General features: G+C 40.4%; 1 protein-coding gene across 3 annotated transcripts; it reads left to right on the forward strand.

Annotated features, from left to right (window-relative positions):
- The first annotated feature begins 3,329 nt into the window (after window positions 1-3,329).
- PM20D2 (peptidase M20 domain containing 2) lies at window positions 3,330-27,989 on the forward strand. 3 transcript variants are annotated; one of them, XM_033234575.1, is made up of 7 exons: window positions 3,330-7,648; window positions 10,298-10,446; window positions 15,096-15,238; window positions 16,814-16,968; window positions 20,416-20,551; window positions 24,237-24,344; window positions 24,559-27,989. In XM_033234575.1, the coding sequence occupies exons 1-7, from the start codon at window positions 6,989-6,991 to the stop codon at window positions 24,711-24,713; spliced, it is 1,506 nt and encodes a 501-aa protein (XP_033090466.1). In that variant the 5' UTR covers window positions 3,330-6,988; the 3' UTR covers window positions 24,714-27,989. The 3 variants fall into 3 exon arrangements, with proteins under 3 accessions (XP_033090466.1, XP_033090468.1, XP_033090469.1); XM_033234577.1 differs by lacking the exons at window positions 24,237-24,344; window positions 24,559-27,989 and adding an exon at window positions 22,332-24,230 and having other exon boundaries at window positions 6,729-7,648; XM_033234578.1 differs by lacking the exons at window positions 24,237-24,344; window positions 24,559-27,989 and adding an exon at window positions 22,335-24,230 and having other exon boundaries at window positions 6,730-7,648.

Consider the following 27,989-nt stretch of genomic DNA (forward strand, 5'->3'; position numbering starts at 1 on the left):
GGCGAAACCCCGTCTCTAATAAAAATACACAAATTAGCTGGGTGTACTGGTGCACTCCTGTAGTCCCAACTATTTGGGAGGCTGAGGTGGAAGAATTGCTGGAACCTGGGAGGCAAAGGTTGCAGTGAGCAGAGATGGCACCACTGCACTCTAGCCTGAGTGACAGAGTGAGACCATGTCTTGGAAAAATAAACAAATAAATAAATATCTCTATCATAGTTCATCTTGAACAAACTTTTCCCCTAAGCCAAATTAATTTATAACGAAGGAAGCTAATTTTAGCAAAGTCGGGTAGCCTACAATAATAGCAATGATGAAATTTTTGTTAGTTGACTTAGAAAACTTAGAGGAAATAGGACTGTAAAATGAAGCTTTTGAGGAACCTTTTAATCTTCGGTTTTTTAGAGACCGAGTCTCACTGTGTTGCCCAGGCTGGAGTGCAGTGGCACAATCATTGCTTACCAAACTCCTGGGCTCAGTTGATCCTCCCTAATAGATAGGACTACAGGCACATGCCACCATGACCAGCTAGGTTTTAAATTTTTTTGTGTGAGAAGATAGGATCTTGCTATGTTTCTCAGACTGGTCTCAAATTCCTGGCCACAGGCGATCTTTCTGCCTAGGCCTCCTAAAGCACTGTGATTACAGCCCTGTGCCATCACACCCAGCTAATTTTTTATATTCTTTTGTAGAGGTAAAGTCTCATGTTGGCCAGGCTGGTCTGTGCACGAACTCCTAGGCTCAAGCCATTCTCCCGCCTCAGCCTCCTAAAGTGCTGGGATTATAGGCAAGAGCCACCCTTATGACCTTATTTCACTTTAATTAACCTACCTAAAGTCCTACTGCCAAATACAGTCACATTGGAGGTTAGCACTTGGACCTGTAGTTCCAGCTACTCTGGAGGCTGAGGTGGGAGGATTGCTTAAGCCTGGGAGGTTGAGTCAGCAGTGACCTGTGATCACGCCCCTGCACTCTGGCCCACGTGGCAGAGCAACACCCTGTCTCAAATAAATAAATAAGGTGATAAGGGTGGAGCCCCAGCTGGAGTGGCTGTTGGGTATACATAGGCAGGAAAGAAGAGATGAGTCAGTTGCCAGAGGGAGAGAGGTTTTGGGGAAAAAGAGAAATGCTTAAAGCATTTTAAGGCAAGTTTACAGTGCAAGGTATGATGTAATGCCTTATTTCCCTTCAAAGCATTCAATAAAATCTATAATAACCATCTGTGGTCTGGATTTGAATTTAATGCCTCAAGTCTGGCCTAAAGATAAAAATGGAGCTAACAGAGAATCTGCAAAAGGGCCCCAGCCATAAACAGATTACATTTGTTACACAAACGTGAGGATATGTACATGCAGAGACAGAGAGCTGGGGACTACAGGCACACACCACTATACCCAGCTAATTTTTTTTTGTTAACTTTTTTGTAGAGACGGGGGTCTCACCATGTTGCTCAGGCTGGTCTTGAACCCCTGAGCTCAAGCAATCCTCTTGCCTTGGCCTCCTAATATGCTGGGATTATAGGCATGAAGCACCAGTCCTGGCCTATTTACTAATTTTTGAACACACATATTTTTATTTATTCATGACTTCTTATCACATTTTTTATAAAATTCCCATAGAACACCTTGAGGATTGTAAACCTGTGACCATCTATACCTGCCATCCATTCCTGCTAGCATCTTTGAAATATGTAGCAACAAAATGACCAGGAAGTTTGCGAAGTGAATCCTTAGTAAAGGTAATTATTAACCATGGTATGTACACAGTCAAAGTGAACACATTGCTTGAGGGATCAATGTAGGAATCTCTTGAAGGACTTTCAAAGCACTGCACTGGGCCCAAGCTCTAGATGTTGTATAGAGGACCAGGGGCAGTCAAAGTTCTCCACCCATTTTCCTAAGCCATAACGGTAGGAGAGAAATGTTCTTGTTTACCACAAGCTGGGTTACGTCTTTGCAGTGTTGTTTTGTACACACTCTGGGGAATCAGGGCAAAGGAAAAGCCTGTCCTCTCAGAACCTCCCTGTCCTCATTTCCAGGAAGAGCGATAGAGAACAGAGCAGCTAATCTCACTGCCAAGAGAAGGAAAGCCAAAGGGAGCCTCAAGTCATCAGGTACCAGGACATTCAGGGCTTTAAAGTTGCTGCCTTCACTTTGTGGGCCATTTGAAGAAATCTGTACAGAACTTGAAAACAAGTTGTAAAAGAATCTTGCCCAGCAGAAGCAAGGGTCTGCCAGGCATTTTTGCTCATTCCCTTTTTGTTTTCCAGGGTTGCTTCCTCAGCTTACATTTTCCCCTTTCAACTCACTCCCTGGATGGTTTAATTCCCATCTGGGTATACCATTACTTATACTAGCTATGTAGAAATGCACTTTCCTTGGTGCTCTGCTGGTCTCCTCCTGGACAGCTGCATCTACCTCCTCTCCACGTGTCTAATGCACATCCATCAACTTGCCCCTCACTCTCTTACTGCCCCTATTTTGTTTCATGGCTTTACCATTCACTCAGCTGTTAACTTGAGAAACTTCAGTTCTCTTTCCCCCTTTCTCTGTAGCACCTTCTTCACCTAAACAAACATTCAGTGAGGCATTAAGTCTGGCCACTTCTGCCCATGGAATGTTTCTGGAATCCTTGGACTTTGCAAGAGACTTTTATTTATTTTTAATTTTTTAAATTATTTTTTAAAGACAGAGTCTCACTCTGTCACCCAGGCTGGAGTGCAGTGACACAATCTTGGCTCGCTGCAACCTCCACCTCCCAGGTTCAAGTGATTCTCCTGCCTTAGCCTACTGAGTAGCTGGGATTACAGGTGTCTGCCCCACACCCAGCTAATTTTTGTGTTTTTAATAGAGACGGGGTTTTACCATTTTGGCCAGGCTGGTCTCAAGTTCCTGACCTCAAGTGATCCGCCCACCTCGGCCTCCCAAAGTGCTGGGATTACAAGCGTGAGCCACCGCTTGCGGCCTGCAAAAGCTTTCAACTTATCTCAGACCTAGGTCTGTTTCCAATTCATCTTCCACATAGTCATCAATTATTCTTATAGAACAAATTTTTGATCTTGTCTCTCTCCTGCTTAATAACATCCCAATAGTTCACCCATTGTCTAAGTTGTATTTTATTTTACTTTGAGACAAGGTCTCACTCTGTTGCCCAGCCTGGAGTGCAGTGGTGTAATCATGCTCACTGCAGCTTTGACCTCCTGGGCTCAAGCGATCCTCCAACCTCAGGCTCCAGAGTAGCTGGGACCACAAGTGTGTGCCACCATGCTTGGCTTATTTACTTTATTATTTTATTTTGTTTTTTGTAGAGTCAGGGTCTCCCTATGTTGTCCAGGCTGGTTTTGAACCCCTGGGCTCAAGCTGTCCTCCCACCTCGGCCTCTCAAAGTGCTGGGATTACAGGCATGAGCCACCAAAACCAGCATAAAGTTGTAATTCCTTAGCAATGTGTTGTACACTTCCTCTATGTCCCTTCATCCCCAATCAAATTCACCTTTCTGCTCACCTACTCTCTTGTCTGCTTTCTGCCATATGACAACCAGCTCTTCCAACACCTTAGCCCAGATTGATTTTACATGTGCTATCTAGTGCATGTTATGTGTTTATTTCAGCTAGAGAGGTTTCTGGAGTTAACCAAGTTTGCATGTGTGTCTGGGGATGCTTAGGAGAATGTTGTAAATGACCAGTATACTAGAGTGACACTGTGATTTGCTGCTTCTCCATGCTGGTAGCAGCAATCCCCAAATCGTGCAGTGGTCAGCATTTTATTCAGGAGAAAATTGCTGTAGTTCCAAGTATTGTTAAACTGAAAAGATGTAGACTGGATTTACATGTACTTTTGGAAATATTGTATATTTTGAAGGTATTATAAGTTTGATTTTTTTTTTTTTGGTGAAATATCTGCACTCTCTCCATGGATCAAATCATTTTTGCACTTTTTATTCCTTACTCCCACAATTCGTTTGTTTGCTTTTCATTCCTGAAAGCCTGCACTGAAGCTCTCTGGTACTTCTATTTACTTTTTCTCCCATTCCTTTTTCTATGTTTTCAAAAACTTTTTTTTTTTTCTCATTCAGCTCGTACTTTGCCATGAGCTTGTGCTTTGCTCTGTTGGGGATTTTATTATTTCTATCTTAATTCAAATAATATAAACCATACAAAAGCCTGCTGCCTTGTCAAAAGGAGTTCTGAATCTGAAGCCCAAAATAATATCCAGTATAGTCTTGTACAATTTGGCTGTATTTCAGACATGAATAATATTGCTTTTCCAGGGTAAAGGAAATTTTTGATCCACTCTTTCTACCACAGCACTCATTTGTCATGAATGTCCTGTTCTCAAAGTTATTGAGTCAGTTGTGATGACAGGTGGTTTTGTAAGCAGCCAGGAAAGAAGAGGAATCTTTATATATTTTTTCCCCTTTTTTTCTCATCAGGAGCCAAGAAAGAATATTTATATACTTTAAAACCAGTCCTCAAGAGAGAACTATCTGTACTCTCACCCCCCAAAAAAGGTTATATATATATATACACACACACACACATATATATACACACACACACATACACACACACACACACACACACACACACACATATCTTGATACTAAATTCTGAATTCTGGATACTGTGTTGTTTCCTCAGATCCAGCACCAGCTAAAGGAAAGGAGCTTGTATAAATCTTTTTGTTTCTAATAAAAATATCCAGGTTCCTTACCAGTAGCACATAGATAGGGTAGACAGTTGTATGAATATTATGGGTACAAATGAAAGTAATAGTAAGAATTTATGAGCTGCCCAGATTCAAGAAGGCCACATGTCCAACTCTGTCAGCTTCCAGAAGCAATTCTTCCTGCCCCCAGCTGCACATAAAGGACTGAGAAGTCTAGGAAGAAGCATAACAATGTCTGCTGGTAGTCAGTGTAGTTTAGTGGTTAATTGCTGCCATTACTCAATTAGTTTATTAGATTCAAGAAGAATAAGCAGCCAACAAATACTTATTAACATGGAGGAAACGCTGACCGTAAGATGTTAGGTGCTGGGGAATGCAGTGGGAAAACAAAAGAGGTTAAAGGCTGGAGAGGAAGATAAACGGTCAGCAAGTTATCAGAGTTTATCAGATAAATGAATTCAAGAGTGCAAAATACCATGGGCAAGAAATACAAGGTGTCAACAGTAGAAGCGGAATACATACATGCCTGTGGGCATGTATACCCATCCACCCACATATATACACAAGGAACAGAGCTTGAAATGAATCTGTCTTTCCTCCACCTCAAGTGGCAGCTTTGTTAATTCCTGCAAAGCAATATAAATAGCAGCTTCTCTATGAAATTATATGCATCCCTTTTCTGTTGCTGTTTATTGATGCCTGAGGAGGGCAAACATGGGTTCTACTGATGTCAGCAGACAGAGTTGCTGCAGTAAAATTTATTCAAAATGAGTGATTGTTGTGGGTTCTGATTTGAATAGATAAGCTGTAGATGCATTTATGAATTTGCATGTCTGTTTACATAAGCAATAGACAATGGTGGCTGAAAGTCCACCACTAGAGGCTTCTGTTCTACAGTGGGTCCACTAGTTACTAGCTCTATAACCTTGGATATACATCTGTAAAGTGAAGATAAATAACCACATTAACAACCTCATAGTTTGCTATGAGGATTAAATGAGTTAACACATGCTAAGCCCTTGGAACAGTGTAGTGCCTGGCACAGAGTAATTGCTCTACAAATGTCATATTGCTTTTGCTCTCCAATCCCCCCGCCTTTTTTTTAGCCAACTAACTGAGCAGGATAATATTGAATCTCGTGGATACAGGGAAAATTTTCATCAGCAGAATACCAGAGAAAGATTTATTAAGTATCACCAAGGGGGCCCAGGAATTTAATAACACATTTGTTGTTTTTAGAGCTGAGTTTTTGTTAGAGTGTTAACTGAGAAAGAAAGTGTTTTCAGACGCGAATGGAATGTGACATTTACTCTGGTATTATTAGCATATAGAGTAGTAAAAACAGTAGTTGATAGTCTTCATGCATGTTAGCTTCCTTTAGACTTATTTTCAAAATATACATTTGGTTTATCACAACATATTGTGTCCCACTTAACATAGTTGAGACAAATTAAGGAAAGATGATAGGGTATGAAGAGCTGATAGAAGCTTTTAATATGTGGAAAACCTCAGAATATAAACATCTACAGTGTTATTAATAGGCATATCGTCAACAACAGTTTTTCAGACTTTGTGCTTCACTCTGGAGAAAAACAAGAGCATCACATCTTGAATTTTTTCATTGGGTAATTTAAAAACCCAGTTATAATGTAACACCAGCTGAACATAGCATGTTAGTGGAGTTCAGCATCAATTAAAATTATTAACGAAACCTGTCATATGTTCTCTTTCAAAGCTGTTCAAGACAACTGTCCAAATCAACAAAACAGTATGACTATTTATTACCATAAATCTTTTAACTCTTTCGTTTTAACTCATTTCAAATTTTTAGTTCTCTATTCAAATAAATTATTATATAATAGCTAATACATACCAAGAGCTTACTGCATAATCTAGCTGCTGTTCCAGACATCAGTAACTAATGAGAAAACTGTAGAGAGTAGCTGCAGCTTTTAGTAATACAACCTCAAGAAGAAAGTGGGGGCAGTACCGAAACTTACGTATAGTAACGTCCTTAGTACAGCATTGACACTGACGGCCTCCTTCAGGAAATACAAACCTGGTGAGGTTTTTAATTACTAATGCTAGAGAGTGGCGTTTTTCCGAGGACTATGTTCCACTTGGTCTGTCTCTGATGGCTATTAACTAATAAAACCGTTATCATTCTGCTGCTGTGGGAAGTACGCAACAACGGAAAAGTAAGCGATAATCTTAGAGCATAACTCAGAAGGCCAGAGCAGCCAAGGAGGTGGTAGAGTCCCGAGCCCCGCCTTCTCCACAGCACCCCCAAAACCCCACGGCGGGGGAGAGCGCCTGGCAGGATGCGAGCGGCCGCCAGCGTTTCCCGCGGGGCGCCGGGGGCGGCCCCGGGACTGGAGGCGGCGCCTCAGGAGCTGTGTGGCCGGCGTGCGTGCTCCGCCGGGGTCTTGGAGGCCGCTGGGCGCGTGCGCGGGCCGTTGCTACCTGCAGCCGAGCGAGGGAGCGAGAGGGCACCGAGAGCAGCTGGCTCGAGCAGCATGAGGCCGGGAGGGGAGCGGTCCGTGGAAGGGGGCGCATGCGATGGCCGCTCCGAGCTGGAGCTACTGAAGCTGCGCGCGGCGGAGTGCATCGACGAGGCGGCCGAGCGGCTGGGGGCCCTGAGTCGCGCGATCTGGGGCCAGCCCGAGCTGGCCTACGAGGAGCACCATGCCCACCGCGTGCTGACGCACTTCTTCGAGCGGGAGCCGCCAGCCGCCTCCTGGGCAGTGCAGCCGCATTACCAGCTGCCCACGGCCTTCCGCGCGGAGTGGGAGCCGCCGGAGGCCCAGGCGCCGAGCGCCGCGCCACGCCCGCTGCACCTGGGCTTCCTCTGCGAGTACGACGCGCTGCCTGGCATCGGCCACGCCTGCGGCCACAACCTCATCGCCGAGGTCGGGGCGGCGGCCGCGCTGGGCCTGAGGGGGGCCTTGGAGGGCCTCCCCAGGCCGCCTCCGCCCGTGAAGGTGAGGTGGGGCCCGGGTGCGGGACCCCATCCGACTGCCCGGGAAGGGCGGGACCCTGGTGCGTCCCGCGCGTCTGGGTGCCCTTCCGCCCGTGGCAGGTGTGTGCGGGACCGGGGTAAACGTGCGGGCCTCGCCTCAGCGCAGGAGCAGAGCTGAACCCCCAAAGTCGATTCGCGTTGCCGACCCTAGCAACATCTTGCAGGTTATTGTTTCCTCCTCTCTAATTGTAAACAGCTCTGCTGAGTTGTTCCCTTAGGAAAGAACTTACACCCAAGCCTGGTGTTTGTTACGGGTTATTTTTGGTAACTGAGAGGCCACCTCAATTTGCTGACAAGGTTGTGCCATCAATCTCAGGAGGAAATAACTTTTTGTAAGGAATCGTACGGCCCCTTTTTATTCGTCTCCAAATCTTTTGTGGCAGTCCTGGGAAATGTTGTGATTCAAGTCATTGGTATTTGGATAGGAATTTTCAGTCGCTAAACCACCAAACCCCTAGAAGTATACAAATAAAGGGGAAGTGAATGAGCATTATACATAGATGCTTAATACATCCTTAAGTCTTAATTTTTTTTGTCTTATGATTTTAAGAAATATCTCGTCTTTTTAAACGGGGAAATGTCGTTTATGTTTTTCGTAGGGCAAGTTTAATCCTGTGTTACTCTGTTTTTCCAGATGGTATATTCTACACTGTGAGCTAAGATTCAATCGTCATTCAGGTTAAGGGGAAAACAATTGTTTTATTTTTATACTCTTTAGCTCATTTTCCCCAGTGTCAGTAACCTTCCTCTTTTATCCTAACACTACATCTTTTGTGGCTTTTTCACTTTAGCTGCCTTCTCTTTTCTGTCTCTGGGGGCTCGTTTTTGTATTTGTTAGGTTTTTGTTTGGGTTGGGGGGAGCATCCTTTGCCATGTCACAAAATACTGGAAAAGATTTCACTTCAACCACGTTTCTGAAAGGTTCTGAGTAGTCAGCGACAGGCACATTGTATTTAATGAGTTAAGGGTTAAGAATGAAGAGCTGCGGGCGGATCAGTTGAGGTCTGGAGTTCGAGACCCGCCTGGCCACCATGGTGAAACCCCTGTCTCTACTAAAATACAACAACAACAACAAATAACTGGGCGTAGTGGCTCACGCCTGTAATCCCAGCTACTTGGGAGGCTGAGGCAGGAGAATCTCTTGAACCCAGGAGGCAGAGGTTGCAGTGAGCCAATATCGTGCCACTGCAGTCCAGCCTGGGCGACAGAGCGAGACTCCCTCTAAAAAAAAAATTTAAAAAAAAGAGGAGCAGCTTCATGTCAGAGTTTGAGCACTGTAGAACCGCTAGAACCGCCAAAAAAAGCTAGACTTTGGGAAATTGTAATACACCTTTTTTTTTTTTTTTTGGAGACAGTCTCATTCTGTCGTCCAGGCCAAGTGCAGTGGTGCTATCTTGGCTCACCGCAACTTCCACCTCCCGGGTTCAAGCAATCCTCGTACCTCAGCCTCCTGAGCTGGGATTACAGGTGCGTGCCACCACGCCCAACTAATTTTTGAATTTTTTAGTAGAGACAGGATTTAGCCATGTTGGCCAGGCTGGTATCGAACTCCGGACCTCAGGTAATCTGCCCGCCTTGGCCTCCCAAAGTGCTAGGATTACAGGCATGAGTCACCGCTCCCAGCCCACACTTCTAATTTCAAATGGTTGTTCTCAGTTTTAGCAAGGTTAAGTTTTTAATTATCGGAAAATGGAATTTAAGTTGATTTCCTTTCCAAGCCAAGACTTTTTTCCAGCTTGTTTCATTGTGTTCTTATACATGATCTTGAAAATATATTAGTTGTTTATTTTGATTTTTAAAATTGTTTGAAGAAGTTAAACTTAAATATCAAAGTAAAATGTTTATTCTGTAAAGTTCTCTTTTGTTTAATTAGGTGTTTGGTGACCAATAAATCTGCCTGGTTGAACTGGTGGAATCGAATTAGTAAGTTTGTGTAATAGTTGGCTGTTTCTAACTATGGCATTAAGACTTGTTTAATGTTCTTCATAAAGGATTAATGAGTTAAGAGTTTTAAAGTAGGTAGCCCAGTAAAGAATCAGAGTTGAGGCCAGAAGGTCAGGACATCTAATCCTAATTCTGCTTGAAGACTTGCTCTGTGACCTGGGGCAAGACACTTCACTCAATTCCTCAAAAACACCCCCTGTAAAATGATGATAGAGATCGCCCACCTACCTCACAGGGTTGTTGTGAGGATAAGTAGTAAGTTACCAGAAAGTTCCTGACCTATAAAGTACTTAAGAATAATTATATACATACACTAAAAGGCTTAGTCGAGAGGAAGCTTTATGAAACAAATCCTAACAAATTTGGAGGAACTAAACTTATAGTATTTTTTTTTTAATCTTTGCCATTAGTTGACTTGTAAAATTGGGAAAAGCTTTTTATAGTGTCTTTAGTACATACTTTGCACCAAGTTGGTATAACAGTGTACATTTTGTGATTAATTTAGCACCATTTGTTGATGTCCACTGCGTAAGCATCATAGAACAAAACCTCTCTTAATAGGTTAAGGACTTTAATATAGATTGTGAATACATATGCAGGTGAACCTGTTTGATATTTTCCTATGAGGATTTTGTTGTTTTTCCCTGACATGAGTATTTCTTTCTAGGTAATTGTCCTGGGAACCCCTGCAGAAGAAGATGGTGGTGGCAAAATTGATTTAATTGAAGCAGGGGCTTTTACAAATCTTGATGTTGTTTTTATGGCCCATCCATCACAAGAGAATGCTGCTTATCTACCAGATATGGCTGAACATGAGTAAGTAATCAAGTTGAAGATAAACTTCTTAGGGGAACACAGGCTGTAGAATACTTTTATGTCTAAACCAGAGATGAAGACTCATTTGTACATTTAAGAAGTAAATTGAAAGACAATGACAAGATGTCTTGATCTATGGAGTGACATTTGGCAAGCCTCTTTTAATTGAGATTCATTATGGTGTTCATAATTGGAGTATTAAAGTAGTAGCACTTAGAAACCATAGGAATAACAAACATGTTGACAATTAAGTTCTCTTTTGAACTGTCAATAGTCTGGTGTCTGGAAAGCATCTATCCTTTGATATGAAGTTGTCTTTGCAACTGAATAGATTTGCAAGAGATCGTTCTATTAGATATGGAAAGAAAACACCCTTCTCCATTTTATTTACTTTAATTTGAGTTCTTTGCAAAGAGGATAAATTATGTCCTGAGAGAGAATATGGAACATGAGTAGCTGTGATTTTTGTGGAACTTCTCATTCTGTGCTTTTCCGATTTGTCTTGTACTGAAACCTTTTATTTGTCTGTCTTTATGTTGAAGAACTCACTTTTTAGTACCTAGGAGCACACGTCATTGAAGTGGTTTGGATTTTTTATACCAGAAATTTCAACCATAGTAGTAACCATAGTATATCGGGGGAAAACCCCACCCCCGATATTTATCATGGATTCTTTTCTATTTCCTAGGCGTCTCGGATGGTTTGAGAAATAAAGGGAAAGAGCACAAGAGAGAGAAATTTAAAGCTGGGTGTCTGCTCTCCGAGCCGTAAAACCAGCAAGTTTTTATTAGCGATTTTCAAAAGGGGAGAGAGTGCATGAATAGGGTGTGGGTCACAGAGATCACATACTTCACAAGGTAATAAAATATCACAAAGCAAGTGGAGGCAGGGCGAGATCACAGGACCACAAGATGGGGCGAAATTAAATTTGCTAACGAAGTTTCAGGCACACATTGTCATTGATAACATCTTTTTTTTTTTTGAGACGGAGTCTCGCTCTGTTGCCCAGGCTGGAGTGCAGTGGCCGGATCTCAGCTCACTGCAAGCTCCGCCTCTCCAGTTTACGCCATTCTCCTGCCTCAGCCTCCCGAGTAGCTGGGACTACAGGCGCCCGCCACCTCGCCTGGCTAGTTTTTTGTATTTTTTTTAGTAGAGACGGGGTTTCACCGTGTTAGCCAGGATGGTCTCGATCTCCTGACCTCCTGATCCGCCCGTCTCGGCCTCCCAAAGTGCTGGGATTACAGGCTTGAGCCACCGCGCCCGGCCCATTGATAACATCTTATCAGGAAACAGGGTTTGAGAGCAGACAACCTGTGTGACCAAAATTTATTAGGCAGGAATTTCCTCATCCTAATAATCCTGGGAGCGCTATAGGAGACTGGGGCTTATTTTATCCCTTCGGCTTCGACCGTAAAAGGCAGCCACCTTAAGGGGGCCATCTATAGACCTACCCTCAGGGCACATTCTCTTTCTCAGGGATGTTCCTTGCTGAGAAAAAGAATTTAGCGATATTTTTCCTATTTGCCTTTGAAAGAAGAGAAATATAGCTCTGTTCCATCTGGCTCACCTGCGGCCAGAAGTCTTATCTCTCTTGTTACCTGAACATTGCTGTTATCCTATTCTTTTTTCAAGATGCCCAGATTTCATATTGTTCAAACACACATGCTCTACAAACAATTTGTGCAGTTAATGTAATCATCACAGGGTCTTGAGGTGACATTCATCCTCCTCAACTTACAAAGATGACGGGATTAAGAGATTAAAGACAGGTGTAGGAAATCACAAAGGTATTGTTTGGGGAAGTGATGAGTGTCCATGAAATCTTCACAATTTATGTTCAGAGATTGCAATAAAGACAGGTGTAAGAAATTATAAAAGTATTAATTTGGGGAACTAATAAGTGTCCATGAAATCTTCACAATTTATGTTCTTCTGCCATGGCTTCAGCCAGTCCCTCCTTTCGGGGTCCCTGACTTCCCGCAGCAATAGTAGTTAATGGTCCAGGCACAAGGAGCCACTGCTTAGCTGCTTCAGCAAAACCATGTGTTTTCCTCAGAAGTAACTCATACCTAAGGAGTGATGGCAGAACCATCACAGCAGTGCTTCTAGATTGTACCCACGTATCCCACCTCTTAGCACCTTACCAGGCCCTGTTTTCAATCGTTTTAACTATTAGGATATCTTCCTTCTTATCACTGGGAATTGGTACTGTGACAGTAGGAGGAATCTTTGAACTTTGGTTTCAAGGATGGTGGTAAAGTAGTCCATCTCTAGAAAACAATGGGGATTAGAAATTTCTGCCCTTGCCTTTGGCTAGAAGGGGCCTGCATATACAGGCAGGCTCTGCAGTTCGTTACCCTTCTGGGACTTAGGGTTAGGCTTCATGGTCTTGGTTCTGAAGTTAGTGCATTTGACCCCAGGCCTTCTCTTAGTGTCTGCCTTCTTAGCTTTCTCATTGATCATCTCTCTCTCTCTCTTTTTTTTTTTTTTTTTTTTTTTGAGACTGAGTCTCATTCAGTTGCTCAGATTAGAGTGCGGTGGTGCCATCTTGGTTCACTGCAACCTCTGCATCCCAGGTTCAAGTGATTCTCCTTCCTCAGCCTCCCGAGTAGCTGGGATTACAGGCATGCACCACAACGCCCAGCTTATACTTTATTAGTAGAAATGGGGTTTCACCATGTTGGCCAGGCTGGTCTTGAACTCCTAACTTCAAGTGATCCACCCACCTCAGCCTCCCATAGTGCTGGGGTTACAGGCATGAGTCATCACACCTGGCCTTCTTTGGTCATCTTTTAAGATAGAAAAGAGAGGTCAGGTGCAGTGGCTCACACCTGTAATCCTAGCACTTTGGGAGGCTGAGATGGGTGGGTCACCTGAGGTTAGGAGTACGAGACTAGCCTGGCCAACTTGGCAAAACCCCATCTCTACTAAAAATACAAAAATTAGCTGGGCATGGTGGTGGGCGCCTATAATCCCAGCTACTCGGGAGGCTGGGGCAGGAGAATTGCTTGAACCAGAGAGGCAGAGGTTGCAGTGAGCCGAGATTGCGCCACTGCACTCCAGCCTGGCTGCCCGACAAGTGAAACTCCACCTCAAAAAAAAAGAACAAGATCAAGAATTCCTTTTTTTTTTTTAATTACTAATCCACTTTTCTTAAAAATTCTTTTTTTTTTTTTTTCAAGAGAGTCTCGCTTTGTCACCCAGGCTCTACAAAAAAATAAAAAATTAACTGGACATGGAGCACTCCTGTGGTCTCAGCTATTCATCTGTGGGAGGCTGAGGCAGAGGAGGATTGCTTGAACTCGGAAGGTTGAGACTGCAGTGAGCTGTGATTGCGCCACTGCACTCCAGCTGGGGTGACAGAGCGAGATGAGTATCCAAAAAAAAAAATTCATTTCAAGGTCATGGTGATAAGATATATATCAAGGAAATAACAATACAGTATCCTGAAATCTAATATATGTTTGATATTTTTACTTGATTTTTGTCCTGCTAATAAAATGTCTGGAATCAGTTAAGAAATATCACAAGCATTCTAAGGACTTCTGAATCTAACCCATTAAAATAAGTCCAGATTTTTTAATCATCTAAATGTGGGTACTATTAATCAGGCTTAAAAAGTGTTATCTAGGCAAGTCAATCACAGAGCTTTATTTATTTATTTATTTTTTTTTTTTTTGAGACGGAGTCTCGCTCTGTCGCTCAGGCTGGAGTGCAGTGACCGGATCTTGGCTCACTGCAAGCTCCGCCTCCCGGGTTTACGCCATTCTCCTGCCTCAGCCTCCCCAGTAGCTGGGACTACAGGCGCCCGCCACCTCGCCCGGCTAGTTTTTTTGTATTTTTTAGTAGAGACGGGGTTTCACTGGGTTAGCCGGGATGGTCTCGATCTCCTGACCTCGTGATCCGCCCGTCTCGGCCTCCCAAAGTGCTGGGATTACAGGCTTGAGCCACCGCGCCCGGCCAATCACAGAGCTTTATAAGTAACTATTCAACACACAATCCTTTCTCTAATTTTTTTTTTTTTTTGTATTAGAGAGTTAGACTGGTGTGAGAACTCTTTGTAAGTGGAGTAACAATTTATAAAAATGTAAAATATTAGTGATATAGGCATTTTGGAACATTAATAAAATATCGGATATTGGTCAGGAACAACTGCTTTAATACTAGGGTATCTTGTGATAACATTGAATATAATCTGATTTTCAGAGGTTGTCTTAACCCACTTCAAATAGTAACTCCTTTCTGTCTTTCCTGACCTTCCACCTCTTCAGACAGAATTTCTGATTTTTTGCAGACTTTTGATACAGAATCATCACAATGCTATGTACAAACATACAGGATCCATTTTTTTTTTTTTTTTTGTAATTTCAGCACTTGATACCATATTGCATGTTTGTTTGAATCAAATTGTGTATACATTTAATCTGTTCTCTTTTTCTCTCTTTTTTGGGAATGCTTTCTTTGTGTCGAGCACTATGTTACCTAATAATAAACTATATCTAACATAAATAAATTATAGTGTTACTACTACAGATAACTTGCAAATCAAAAGTCCAGCAATGTGAATTAATTTTGAATAGTAGTTGGGTAATTCTGACTACTTTAGCAATAATAAGAAAAGTAATTTCAAATGATTTTTTATTTCCTAGTGTGACTGTGAAATACTATGGAAAAGCATCTCATTCTGCTGCTTATCCCTGGGAAGGATTAAATGCATTAGATGCTGCTGTGCTGGCCTATAACAATCTGTCTGTGTTCAGACAGCAAATGAAACCAACCTGGAGAGTTCATGGTATGAATGTCAAATACCTTCTATAATAGATGGTGCTTAATAGAGTTCAGTGCAGTATAATTATTTAATATTCAATTTTTTAAAATTTGGAAATATTTTTGTACTTCATATGAATATTCTGATTTTTAAGCATATTTTCAGAAATGAATGTGACAGGATACTAAGATGTTTGTCTATATATGGGTAGAAAGACAGTTTTGATTATTGTACATAAATGGAATGTCATCTTTCAGTATCAAAGGTTTTATGTAAGGAACTGTGTTCTTTCAGTGGGTGTTTGAAAATTGGATCTTGATTTTCCAATTGTCCTCATTATTTCTTAATGATAACCAAATTTTGTTACTTCCTCAATTAAAAAAATGTATAGTAACTGCTAGTTTTATTTAAGTGCCGTTAGTCCTGAGTAATATCTTTTTTTGGGTGTTTTTTTGTGTTTGAGACAGTCTTGCTTTATTGCCCAGGCTGGAGTACAGTGGTGCAATCTCGGCTCACTGCAACTTCCGCTTCCTGGGTTCAAGTGATCCTCCTGCTTCAGCCTCCCAGATAGCTGGGATTACAGGCAGGCGAGCACCACCACATCCAGCTAATATTTGTATTTTTTGCAGAGATGGGGTCTTGCTATGTTGGCCAGGCTGGTCTCAAACTCCTGGCCTCAAGTGATCTGCCCACCTCAGCCTCCCAAAGTACTGGGATTATAGGTGTGAGCCACTAAGCCTGGTTCTGAATAGTGTCTTTTAAAATTATACATATGTCACCATAATATAAATACAGTCATAAAGTACTATCTTGAAGGCACACTTTTGTTTTTTAATTTGTTTCTTTATGATTTAGGAAATTATTATATTTTAGTATCTATTCTTTACCTGATTTTGCTGTAGCCTGAAGTCAATTTGTAATTGTACTTTTACCAGTTTTCCTGTCTTAGTTTCTTTAAAAGGAACAAACAGGAATGTGTAGAAATATTTTTTTAAAGTAGGTCATATGACATTGGATTTTTCGTATCTATTTTAGTTATTACTTCAAATGAATAAATCTTAATTCTTTATAATTCCAAATAAATGCATTTGTTTTGACAGTTGATAATACTTAGTGATCTTTGACCTGCATTGGTTTTTTTCTTGGCATGAAAATTATTTTTCTAGAGCTAAATGCCATTTAAAATGTTCATGGGATTCCTGAGGTAGGAGGGTAATTATAGAACCTCATACCGTTGTGGAGGTATGGTAAAATCTTTTCCAGAAAGCTTAAGATGTTACTAAGTTTTTGTGTGTGTGTGGTTATATAATTTTTAAGTTTCATTATAGTCTGTAACATAATTTCTTAACATTATATAAATTCCTTTGAATGAAGTACATATGGGTAATTATTTTTTTCTTATCAGCCAAAAAATATCACCCTATGTACAGAAATTTCAGTTGTACAACATATCAAAATCTTTGATTGGTATATTGGTGGAGCTAGTGAGTTTAAATTATTTTTCTTTATGAACATATTGACTGAAAAACTTAATGAGTGTATTTAAGCTTAAATAAATGGTCACCAAGCTTAATTCTAGTAATTTGGTTCTTTTTATAGGTATAATAAAAAATGGTGGTATAAAACCCAATATCATTCCCTCTTATTCTGAATTAATCTATTACTTCCGTGCACCTTCAATGAAAGAACTTCAAGTTTTGACCAAAAAGGCAGAAGATTGCTTCAGAGCTGCAGCTTTGGCTTCAGGGTGCACAGTAAGAACGTTTAAAACTTAATCTAAGTTACAATCAGAGGTATATATGTGGGCTAGTGCTGTTAGATTGAAACCTAACTTGACTCTCTTATTTGGTGACATGTTGAATATGCAGAATTTGTTGGCTGAATAGTTAATGTGAAAGTCTTTAATTTTTACATGTTTCACTCCTCAGTGCCTGCAACAGGGAAGGTGACAGGTCATCTTACTTATATAATAATTAGAATAATTCTGATACTTCTGTGCTAGAATCCCTGACTTTTTACAAGTTAATATTCTTCCTTGTTGGCAGTTATACTTTTAGAATTGCTCTATGTAGTTTCTATAAAGGAAACTTTGTGGCAAAATCAGCAAAAACTTTTTTTTTTTTTTTGGAGGGGGAGCAGGGTCTTGCTCTGTTACCCAGGCTGGAGTGTGGTGGCACGATCTTGGCTCACTACAACCTCTGCCTTCCAGGCTCAAGCAATTCTCTCACCTCTGCCTCCCACCTCAGCCCGCTGAGTAGCTGGGACTACAAGCATGCACCACCACACCTGGCTCATTTTTGGTATCTTTTTGTGGAGACAGGGTCTCACCATGTTGCCCAGGCTGGTCTCAAACTCCTGAGCTCAAGCGATCCACCCACCTCGGCCTTCTAAAGTACTGGGATTATAGGCATGAAACACCTCGCCCAGCCAGTGAAAGCTATTTTTGAAGTTAGGATGTATATAGTAGTGATATAAATACTATGGCTTGCTGGAATGGAAGATAAAATAGACACGTAAGTTAGTTAAGAGGTTTTATTCATTTGTTTTTGTTTGTTTGTTTGTTTTTGAGACAGAGTCTTGCTCTGTTGCCCAGGCTGGAGTGCAATGGTGCAATTTTGGCTCAGCGCAACCTCTACCTCCTGAGTTCAAGCGATTCTCATGCTGCAGCCTCCCAAGTAGCTGGGACTATAGGCGCGTGCCACCACACCCAGCTAATTTTTTTTTTTTTTTCAGATGGAGTCTCACCCCGGCCCAGGCTGGAGTGCAGTAGTGTGATCTTGGCTCACTGCAACCTCTGCCTTGCAGGTTCAAGCAATTCTCCTGCCTCAGCCTCCTGAGTAGCTGGGATTACAGGCACGTGCCTCCACACCCAGCTATTTTTTTGTATCTTTAGTAGAGATGAGGTTTCACCATGTTGACCAGGCTGGTCTCGAACTCCTGACCTCGTGATCCACCTGCCTCAACCTCCCAAAGTGCTGGGATTACAGGTGTGAGCCACCACGCCAACTGGTTTTGAACCATAAAATTAGCAGTATTTAAATACCAATCATGTACTGCGTAAAGTGGAGTGAGTTTTAGAATTATACAAGATAAGAATCTTGCCCTGGAGGGAGCCTGTTTAGGTCTAGTTGGCGAAACAGGATCTTGACCCATAACTCTCAACCTAGCTGATTCTATAACCTTTAGAAATGTTTAGTGTCTTTGGCCCTCCATTTTCTTGCTTGAAAAATGGAGATAATAACAGTCTATCTTAGGGTTCTTGTGAAAATTAAATGAGATAATGTTTCTGAAGGTTTTAGAGCCCAGCCTTCATTTATATTACCTTATTTTTTTGTGTTCTTATTAGTCTAGAGGTGTATGATTAATTCATATAGTAGCAGTATCTCACAGTAGCAGTAATTCTCAGAAAGCATGTTACGTGTCCTGAAAGTAGTATGGAATGCGTCATGAGGATCAGAGGTGGGAAAGAGTGGTCTGGGGCAGTTAACCTTGGAGCAAGGTTTTGTGGAAGACTGCAGACCTGAATTGGGTTTTGAAGGGTGATCGTACTTTCAGATATGCATGGGAAGGACAGAGACTGACAGTTCTTAGGGAATATAGTCAGCAAAGATAAGAATATAAAAGCTTATGTTGTGTTGTAGTGAATAGATAAACATGTGGACAGATGTAGGAGCAAAGATGTATTCTCATTTGCGACTAGAGAAGATGGGTATAGATTTAGTGAATGAAAACTATGAAGTGTCCATAGCCTAGGACAGTAAAAACTAAATATTTATTCCCTTATTTATTTATAATTATAAATATTTATTTGTGAAATACATATGCATGTGAACTATTATCATTAGGCAATATCTCAAGGCATACAGTATTCCCTTATGGTAAGGTTTGTTGTTACTGGATTTGAATCTGTATTTAATTTAATTAATTTATTTTTAAAGTTTTTTGTAGAGATAGGATCTCCCTATGTTGCCCAGACTGGTCTCAAAACTCCTGGGTTCAAGTGATCCCCCTGCTTTGACCTCCCAAAGTTCTGGGATTGCAGGTGTGAGCCACCTTGCCTGCCCTGAATCTATATTTTAAATAATCTTTTAGTAATTTCTGACATTTTGGCTGGCTTGTAAGGTCTGATTCAGTTGTCATAGTTTCTACCATAGATGTTGCTAAGAATAAAAGAAATGTCATCTCTGCTATTTATGATTGGCTTTTGCTAATATTGGTGTTACCTTTAGTTTGAGGGAATATTGCCAATTTTCATTTAATCAAAACTGAATCTGTAAATCCACTTAACTGGGCACATAAAAGCTGCTTCCGTATCTTTATATTCTGAAATTAATAAATGAGGACTGTTGTCAACCCTTCCTCATTGCAAATCTTCTCCGTTTCCCTCAGAGTGCTTTTCTACCTCTCACACCAGGCAGTGATGTCAGTGTCAGTTTGCATATTGAATATTAGTAAAGCTTAATTTCTTTTTTTTGGAGACTGAATCCTAGAGCACTGTTCCTCAGAGTGTGGTTTTTGGGTCACCTGTGTCAGAATGTCTTGGAGGGTGCTGGTTAAAATAAAAATTAGGTTGGTCGCAGTGGCTCACGCCTGTGATCCCAGCACTTTGGGAGGCCGAGGCTGGCAGATCACCTGAAGTCAGGAGTTCGAGACCAGCCTGGCCAACATGGCGAAACCCCATCTCTACTAAAATACAAAAACAATGAACTGGGCTTGGTGGCTGGTGCCTGTAATCCCAGCTACTTGGGAGGCTAAGGCAGGAGAATCACTTGAACCTGGGAGGCAGAGATTGCGGTGAACTGAGATCGCACCACTGTACTCCAGCCTGGGCAACAGAGTGAGACTCCATCTTAAAAATAAAATAATTAAAAATTAATAAACATTTCTGGGCCCTCCTCACACCCTATCTAGGTGACTAAAGTTGACACTCGCTAGCTAGTACAGAGCTTGGTGACATTGTGGGGTTTAGTGTTTATATAATATAAAGGAGATAGAGGCTTAGGAACTCTCGTTATAGAAAATACATCTTTTTTTTTTTTCTTTTTTCTTTTTTAAGGCAAGAGATTTGAGAGTGTTTATATCTAGAAGGGAAAGTATCTTCTCTTAAAACCTCTTCCTATTAGAGAGCAATCACTGGTTTGAAAATTAGATAGTGAATTTGAGTTTTTTATTTCAAAGTTTGTTTTGCAATTTTTTATTAGGTGGAAATTAAAAGTGGAGCACATGATTATTACAATGTCCTTCCCAATAAGAGCCTATGGAAAGCCTATATGGAAAATGGAAGAAAACTAGGAATAGAATTCATTTCAGAAGATACAATGTTGAATGGCCCTTCAGGTAATTAAGTTCTTTTTTTAATATATTGAGCTATTTGAGGAAGAGAAATACCATCTTTGGTTAAATTGGTTTTATTTAATGGTTTGGGAGGTAGGGAGGTACTGCTGACATTTTTAATATTTTCACAAACTTTATGATTAGAGGAAAGAAACTAATGGGCTCTTGAGTGAGTGTAGAATGTCAAACGAGCCGACTTGATTTTAGAAATAGTCAACCTACATTTTTGTCTATATTCTAAGTATTTTCTAGTGTTTAAGTTTCTTTAGTTTTAATTGTTAAGTAAGTGGCCAAGGTGGGATATAGAATTTTAATTCGTTCTTAGTCATCACTATAAGCAGGTTACTAAGTACTTAGTTATCTGGGGCATTTTCAGTTTCTGAGGAGCAACAGACAACTAGAATCGAAATAAGCATATTTGGGGTTATGTTAGTTTTTTTTCCTTTGAAAAGCATATTATTACTAACACATTTGCAAGTTAGAGATGTATCTTCTGTTTTAAAAATAGATGTTGATGAAGTAGGTCCAAAAGGACTTGGTGGTGAAATGGGGTGTCATTGTTTTTCATTAAGATAAGGAGTTCAAGAGAAAGAGCAGGTTAGGGTAAGAGGGGGTTGTTACAAACTAGTATGTTAAACTTGAGGTGCTTATAGTATTTCTAAGTGGAGCTCTTCAGTACCTGTTAAATTTAGAACCCAAAAAGATGTCTAGTTTGGAGATTTAGGAGTTGTCCATATACGAAAGGTAATAGAAGATGTCGACGAGGTTGCCCAAATACATAAAGGAAAAAGATTCCCAGAGATCAGACATTGGTAGTCAACAGTCAACAGAGTGAAAGCCAGACAATCAGGAGAGAGGAGAAGGAGAGTCATGGAAGCCAAGGGAGAACAAAACTTACCGAAGAGAAGGAGGCGTAAACATGTCAGGTGCTGTAGAGACTAAATAGGATGAGTATGGTCTAGTGTCCGCTGGATTCTAGTAATTAGAAATTCACAAATTGTCTGGAAGAAAATGGTACAAGACCAGTGGTACCAGATGCTGGGTCTCACTTCTCTACCCAGAGCATTGACTGGTGAGATAGTGGAAGTAGCAAAGGAAGACTATTCTTTTTCAAGAGAGTTAGCTTTCAAGAAAAATAGAGTGGATACAAGCTTGAGGGAAATATGGAAAAGAAAATAGTTTTTTGTTTTTTGGTTGTTTTTTTTTTTGAGACGGAGTCTCGCTCTGTCACCCAGGCTGGAGTGCAGTGGCCGGATCTCAGCTCACTACAAGCTTTGCCTACCAGGTTCACACCATTCTCCTGCCTCAACCTCCCGAGTAGCTGGGACTACCGGCACCCGCCACACGCCCAGCTAATTTTATTTTTTTTATTTTTTTTATTTTTAGTAGAGACGCAGTTTAACTGTGTTAGCCAGGATAGTCTCGATCTCCTGACCTCGTGATCTGCCCTCCTCGGCCTCCCAAAGTGCTGGGATTACAGGCGTGAGCCACCATGCCTGGCCACGAAAATAGTTTTTAAGGGAAGATACTTGAGAAGTAGATGTAATGTTCAGGAAGAAGGTCAGGGAGTTCAGAGACTTTCCCTTTAGGAAGTAGTGCACAGTGAGCATTGAGCTGGTAGGGCTGAGGGATTGAGAGAGAATTGCCACTGAGAGGAGCTGGCCAGGGACATCAGAGTTTCATGTTTTCTTTTGTTTCTGGTCAGCATGAGAGCTCAGCTCAGCATTGAAGATCATGAATTTGTTGTTAAGGCAGTCTTCATGGTTCTGTTCTTTTACCCTAGCAGGTTTCTGCAGTCTAGCTGAAGAAGGAAAGACACACGGACAGCTGTACCCCGGGTTTGGGTTTTATATAATGGACAAATCAGTAGGATAAAGTGGCTGTGATTTTGGTATGATTTGTGGGCTCTAGGGTCTAGCTCCACAAGTAATATCTTAAAATATGCAACAGGCTTTTTTTTGTCCATCCTATTTTGTTTTGTTTTGTTTTGTTTTCACACTCAGACTGTTCAGACTCTTTAAACACCAGAGAGGCTTTTTCCATCCTGTTCACTGATGTCCCATCACTGTGCATCCTCAGTGTCTGGAGCCATTTCTGGCACAGTTAAGTGCTTAGTGAATATTTTCTGAAGCAGTACTTTTATAGAGGCTACTGTGCCTCAAAGTCTGGCCTCAGTCTGCATTTGCCACATAACTAGCAGCTGTGAGACTATTGGCATGTTACTTAATACCCATAAGCCTTGGTTTCTTCATATTTAAAATGGAAACTGTTCTAAATGTTAATGAGAATACATACAAAGCACTGAGGATTGTGTTTGGAACGGAGTATTCCAGATAAATGTTAGCTACTCTTTGTTACATATTCCTTTGTTCTCTTACCACTCACTGTGTAGTCTCACTTTGCCTGCCTGGTGTTTGACATGTAATAAACATTCAGTAAATATCCATTGAGTGAACATAAGGCCTTGTTTTTACTGTGATTTCTTCAGCAAGTGTCTGTGTGTCAATCCTGTGAGAAGTTAGATACACAGTCATTTCAAATACTATTTCTTGCCGTGTACAGCCTCATAATCTAGTTTCTGAGATAAGCATGAACCAAATCATCCAATACATGGAAAATTAAAAAGTACTGTAAAGGACAGCAATACATCTCTGTGAGAGCCTGTCCTAGAGGAATTTCACTTTATGGGGAGGTGAAGTAAGTAAAGCTTTGCTGAGAAAATGATGCTTAAGATGGAATTTGAAGGTTAAGTAAGAGTTACAGGGATGATGCAGGGATAGCATGTGCAAGGGTTCTGTGACGGGGAGAGCATAGTGAGTGTCTAGAGTGGCTGGGGCATCGAGGATAGTGGGAACGTGGTATGAGATCAGGTTGGAAAGGTAAATGAAGATTGAAAAAAAAAAATCAGCAAATAGAGTAGATGCTGCTAGACCAATTAGGAAACTTTTAGTTCAGACAAGAGATAATGATTGCATAAACTGGAGACAGGTGTTGGTGATGGTGATGCAAAGAGCATTAGGATTCTGAGATATTTGGCAGATACTGTTAATAGGTGGGGTGGAGGTAGAAGAGGAGAAAGATCATGAGTTTGACTTTAGATATGGTAAGTTTGATCTACCTTGAAGACATCCAAGAGAAGATACCAGGCTGGCAACTGGATGTATGAGCATAGAATTTAGAAGAGACTGGGAAGAGATTTGAGTTGGTGATTATTTGAAGCAATACATATGGACAAAATCTTGAGAAAGAATATGCAGTGAGAAGAGAAAGGGGCCTGGAATGGAGTCTCCCGTAACTAATATTTCATCGTCAGGTAGAGGGGGCTGTATCCCCAAGAGAGACAGAAGAAGGGGCCGTCAGAGAGGCAGAAGGGAAACCATGCAAGTGCTGTGTCACAGAAGAGAAGAAAGGGAGTAAGTGACAGTGTGGAGTGCTGGCTAAGAGGGCCGGTAAAAGCCTTAAGACCAGGCAAGGACAGGTTTGCAGTGACCTTCATGAGATGTGACTGATGCAGAGGAGTGTGTGGCGGACTCAGTGGAAGGTGAGCCCGTGAAAGCACGAGCATATGGACAACTCTCCAAGAAGCTCACTTCTCTGGGTCTCTTCTAACAGGGACTGTGACTTTGTAACTCAAGAATACTTAACCACGTATACTTAAATAGAGTTTTTTTCCTTTGTGTGTTCCAAGGATCTACAGATTTTGGAAATGTTACTTTTGTGGTTCCTGGAATTCATCCATATTTTCACATTGGATCTAATGCCTTGAATCACACTGAACAGTACACTGAAGCTGCTGGTAAGTGTTGTTGTATGTGACCGTTTTGGCACGCACACTCTTCTGTAGTAGCTGCCTTTCTGTTTAACCTACTGTTTCACTACATAACATCACCTCAGTGAATACTGCACTGTGGTGGGCAGTTGGAGAGCCAGTTGAGATACGGATAGCTAACCTGTGAAATTAAATACAGTTTAAATAAGTAAGAAGGTATTTTATTTTCTCTACCTTTTAGGATCACAGGAAGCTCAGTTCTACACTTTGCGGACGGCCAAAGCCCTGGCAATGACAGCACTGGATGTTATTTTTAAACCAGAGTTACTGGAAAGAATCAGAGAGGACTTTAAACTGAAACTTCAAGAAGAACAGTTTGTAAATGCAGTAGAATAGAAGGAAGACTTAGGGACCGCTTATAAATCAAGAAGATGTGATGATTTTTTTCTTTTAATCTCTTTTAATGAAGGTGTGCTTGTTTTTTAATCTTAAAGGAGTCAAATTCTTTTTACCTGATACGTGAGGACAGGGTGTGGAGAAAACATATTACCTCATATCTGAAGTGAAAATTTTTGCAAATCCGTACTCGATGGGATTATATTACAGGAGCTGGTATGTGATGCCATTTCTTTTCTTTCCCCCGCAACCACTCACCTTCACAGTAGTGATACCATTTCTTAAACTACCTGGAGTATACATGGCATCATTTTAATAAAATATTTTAATAAACCTTTTTATAAGCCTTACATGTTGTCTGTATTTTTAAAAGTTTAAGAGATTTCAAACCTTGTATTCAGAATTGACACCTATGAGTGTTTTGTGGTATAGGGTGGTAAACTTGTTCTCTAATCGTATATTATTCCTCTACCAGATTGTATGTTTGAAGCCAGTATCTTTCTTTTTTTTTTTTAAAGACAGAGTCTCGCTCTGTTGCCTAGGCTGAAGTGTAGTAACACGATCTTGGCTCACTGCAACCTCTGCCTCCCAGGTTCAAGTGATTGTCTTGCCTCAGCCTCCCGAGTAGCTGGGACTACAGGTGTGTGGCGCCATGCCCAGCTAATTTTTGTATTTTCAGTAGAGACGGCATTTCACCATGTTGGCCAGGCTGGTCTCAAACTCCTGACCTCAGGTGATGCACCCACCTTGGCCTCCTAAAGTGCTGGGATTACAGGCGTGAGCCACCACACCTGGCCTGCCAGTGTCTTTTTAAGACACACGTATGTTGGTATTTTTAAATTGTTACAGTACTTTTTGAATAAGCAAATATTGCTTCCTTGCTTGGAATCATCAAAGTTTAAAGTAGCTTCGTGGGCGGACCATGATCCTAAGATGAGTTTTAATTGTGATTATAGTCATCTCTTGTACAGCCTGGAGAAGAAAAGATATACTTACTACTTTGCTTCAGGTACACATAAGAAAACCTCTTTTTAAAAAAACTTCTTACTTTTTTACATAGTAGAGACAGGGGTTCACTATATCTTCCAGGCTGGTCTCAAATTCCTGGGCTCAAGTAATCTTCCTGTTTTGGCCTCCCAAAGTGTTGGGATTTCAGGTATGAGACACCACACCTGCCCATTTTTGTTTTGTTTTTTAATGGGCAGGTTCTTGCTCTGTTTCCCAGGCTGGAGTGCAGTGGTGTAATCACAGCACCCTGCAGCCTCGAATTCCTGGACTCAAGCAGTCCTCCCACCTCAACCTCTGAAAGCACTGGGATTACAGGCTTGAGGCACTGCACCTGGCCCTGACTCATTTTTTTAAAAAGGTTAGGCTGACGTAGTGCAAAGTTTAAAATTATACGATTCTTAAAATGCGGAATTAGTTTCTAACCTAAACTAGAGGTATAGGTGGACCTGCTTGAGATATCTTTGTTTTTATGGAACATTTTTATTACACGCCTTTATAATTTTTCATTGTTCATGCCCTGTACTGAAACCTTTTTCTCAAATACCAACTCTTGGCTATGTTAAATTTATAGACTTTAAAAGATATTATCTAAGTTAATGGTTTAAATATACAAATTGAGAATATTTTCTTTTTAGTGGTAATTTTAAAAGCAGGCCTTAATATGGGACCTGCTTTTAAAGTAAAATAATTATGTGGTACTGTGAATTACTAAGTTGCTATATACCATGTAATAGTGAGTATAGCTAATATTTAGTATGCCTTTTAAAAATTTTGGACTGCCTTTCAGTTTTAACAAATTCTCCACATTATGTGAACTACTCAAGGAATTTTCCCTTTTTAATTGTCTCTATAACACTCATAAGAGCTAGGGCATTAGGATAAACTAGAATATTTTATGTTTATGAATACTTGTATAAACTTAAAAGTGTTTTGATCTCCCACAGTTTCCCAAAGGAATGTTTATTTATTAAGAGTTGTGTTGATATTTTAACTGTTACAATTTTAGCAGTTGAGTTCAGTGAACATTGGTTGAGGAGTGCATATTTCTAAGCACTGGGTGTAAGAAGAAAAGACACTGCAAGAGGAAGAACTAAGATTAACATAATTTCTTTGGTTTGTCTATTGCTTGTTATTATTATGTAAAAACTGGGTGGCAGTTCAGAAGGAAGATTGTTATAACAGAAGAGTGACAACCAAGAATTTTTTGATCATTAAATCAGATTTTGTAAACAGTGGCAGGAGCATGGACTTAAAACAAGGCTTACTTATTTGGTTTTGTCAAAATTTTATGAAAATATGTAATATATATTTATACTAAAACTATATAATCCTTAGATTTAGAAAAGCAATCAGTTAATGTCTTTAGCACACTAAAGCAGTATTAAACACAGGTACAAGTTTGAAATTGTAGAAAACTGAAAGCAAACAAAAGACAAAATGTGTGTGGTAGGGAATTAAAGAGTTTAAGATATTATGTAAAATTATGTGTATTTTCTTCTCTTTTACATAAATCATTTGTGAAAAGTGTGCTCAACTTTTTTACAAGAGTGATATTAATTAGGATTTGTTTTTCAATATAATTTGGAGACCATTGGTTATCCGAATAAAAATGATGAGTCTCTGTGCCTTTAAAAAAAAAAAAAAGAAAGAAAAGACACTGTGCATGCCCCAGAAGGCTTGTGGTGGGTAGTAAGTTCTCACGAGATTTATTTATCTGAGCAACGCTGGGACTGAGGGAACATCTGAAAGCTACCATCTTGAAAATTTTTGAGGAAGTGTTTCTGAAATATTTAAAAATACTTCAGTCATTTTGAACAGCAGAAATTGATGCAAAAAGTTTTTTTTTTTTTTTGAGGATGATTGTCTAATTTTGTAATACGTTCTTTTTTAAAAACCTGTCTGATGGTGTTTTATACATTTCTAACTTTTTACCTGAATTATCTCTTTAGTCTTTTGGAAAATATCCTACATAAGACTAACCTTTAAAACTATCAGATTTTTGTTGTAAGATAAATGTTATCTTTGTACTAGATAGCAACCCTTTATAAGGTTGTAAGTTATGATAAACTGCTTCTTTATTACATACTTCATAGCAAGCATTTTGCAGTCCAATTATATACCATCCTCAACTATTATATAATTTTGATATGTATGAAAATATTTTCAAGTAAACAGTCTACTACCATCAGATTATAAGCTTTTTTGTAATATTTTAATAAGTACATAAAATATGTATGAAAAATCTATAATAAACATGTTTATCTGATA

The sequence above is a fragment of the Trachypithecus francoisi genome, unplaced genomic scaffold, assembly GCF_009764315.1.
Source record: "Trachypithecus francoisi isolate TF-2019V2 unplaced genomic scaffold, Tfra_2.0 Lachesis_group15, whole genome shotgun sequence".
NCBI classification, from domain to species: Eukaryota; Metazoa; Chordata; class Mammalia; order Primates; family Cercopithecidae; genus Trachypithecus; species Trachypithecus francoisi.

Excerpts from the sequence above, each read along its gene's own strand:
- PM20D2 (XM_033234575.1), top strand. The coding sequence starts at position 6,989 with ATGCGAGCGGCCGCCAGCGTTTCCCGCGGGGCGCCGGGGGCGGCCCCG. Across the intron at positions 7,649-10,297 it reads GGCCGCCTCCGCCCGTGAAG|GTAATTGTCCTGGGAACCCC; the intron begins GTGAGGTGGGGC and ends ATTTCTTTCTAG. Across the intron at positions 24,345-24,558 it reads ACAGTACACTGAAGCTGCTG|GATCACAGGAAGCTCAGTTC; the intron begins GTAAGTGTTGTT and ends TCTACCTTTTAG.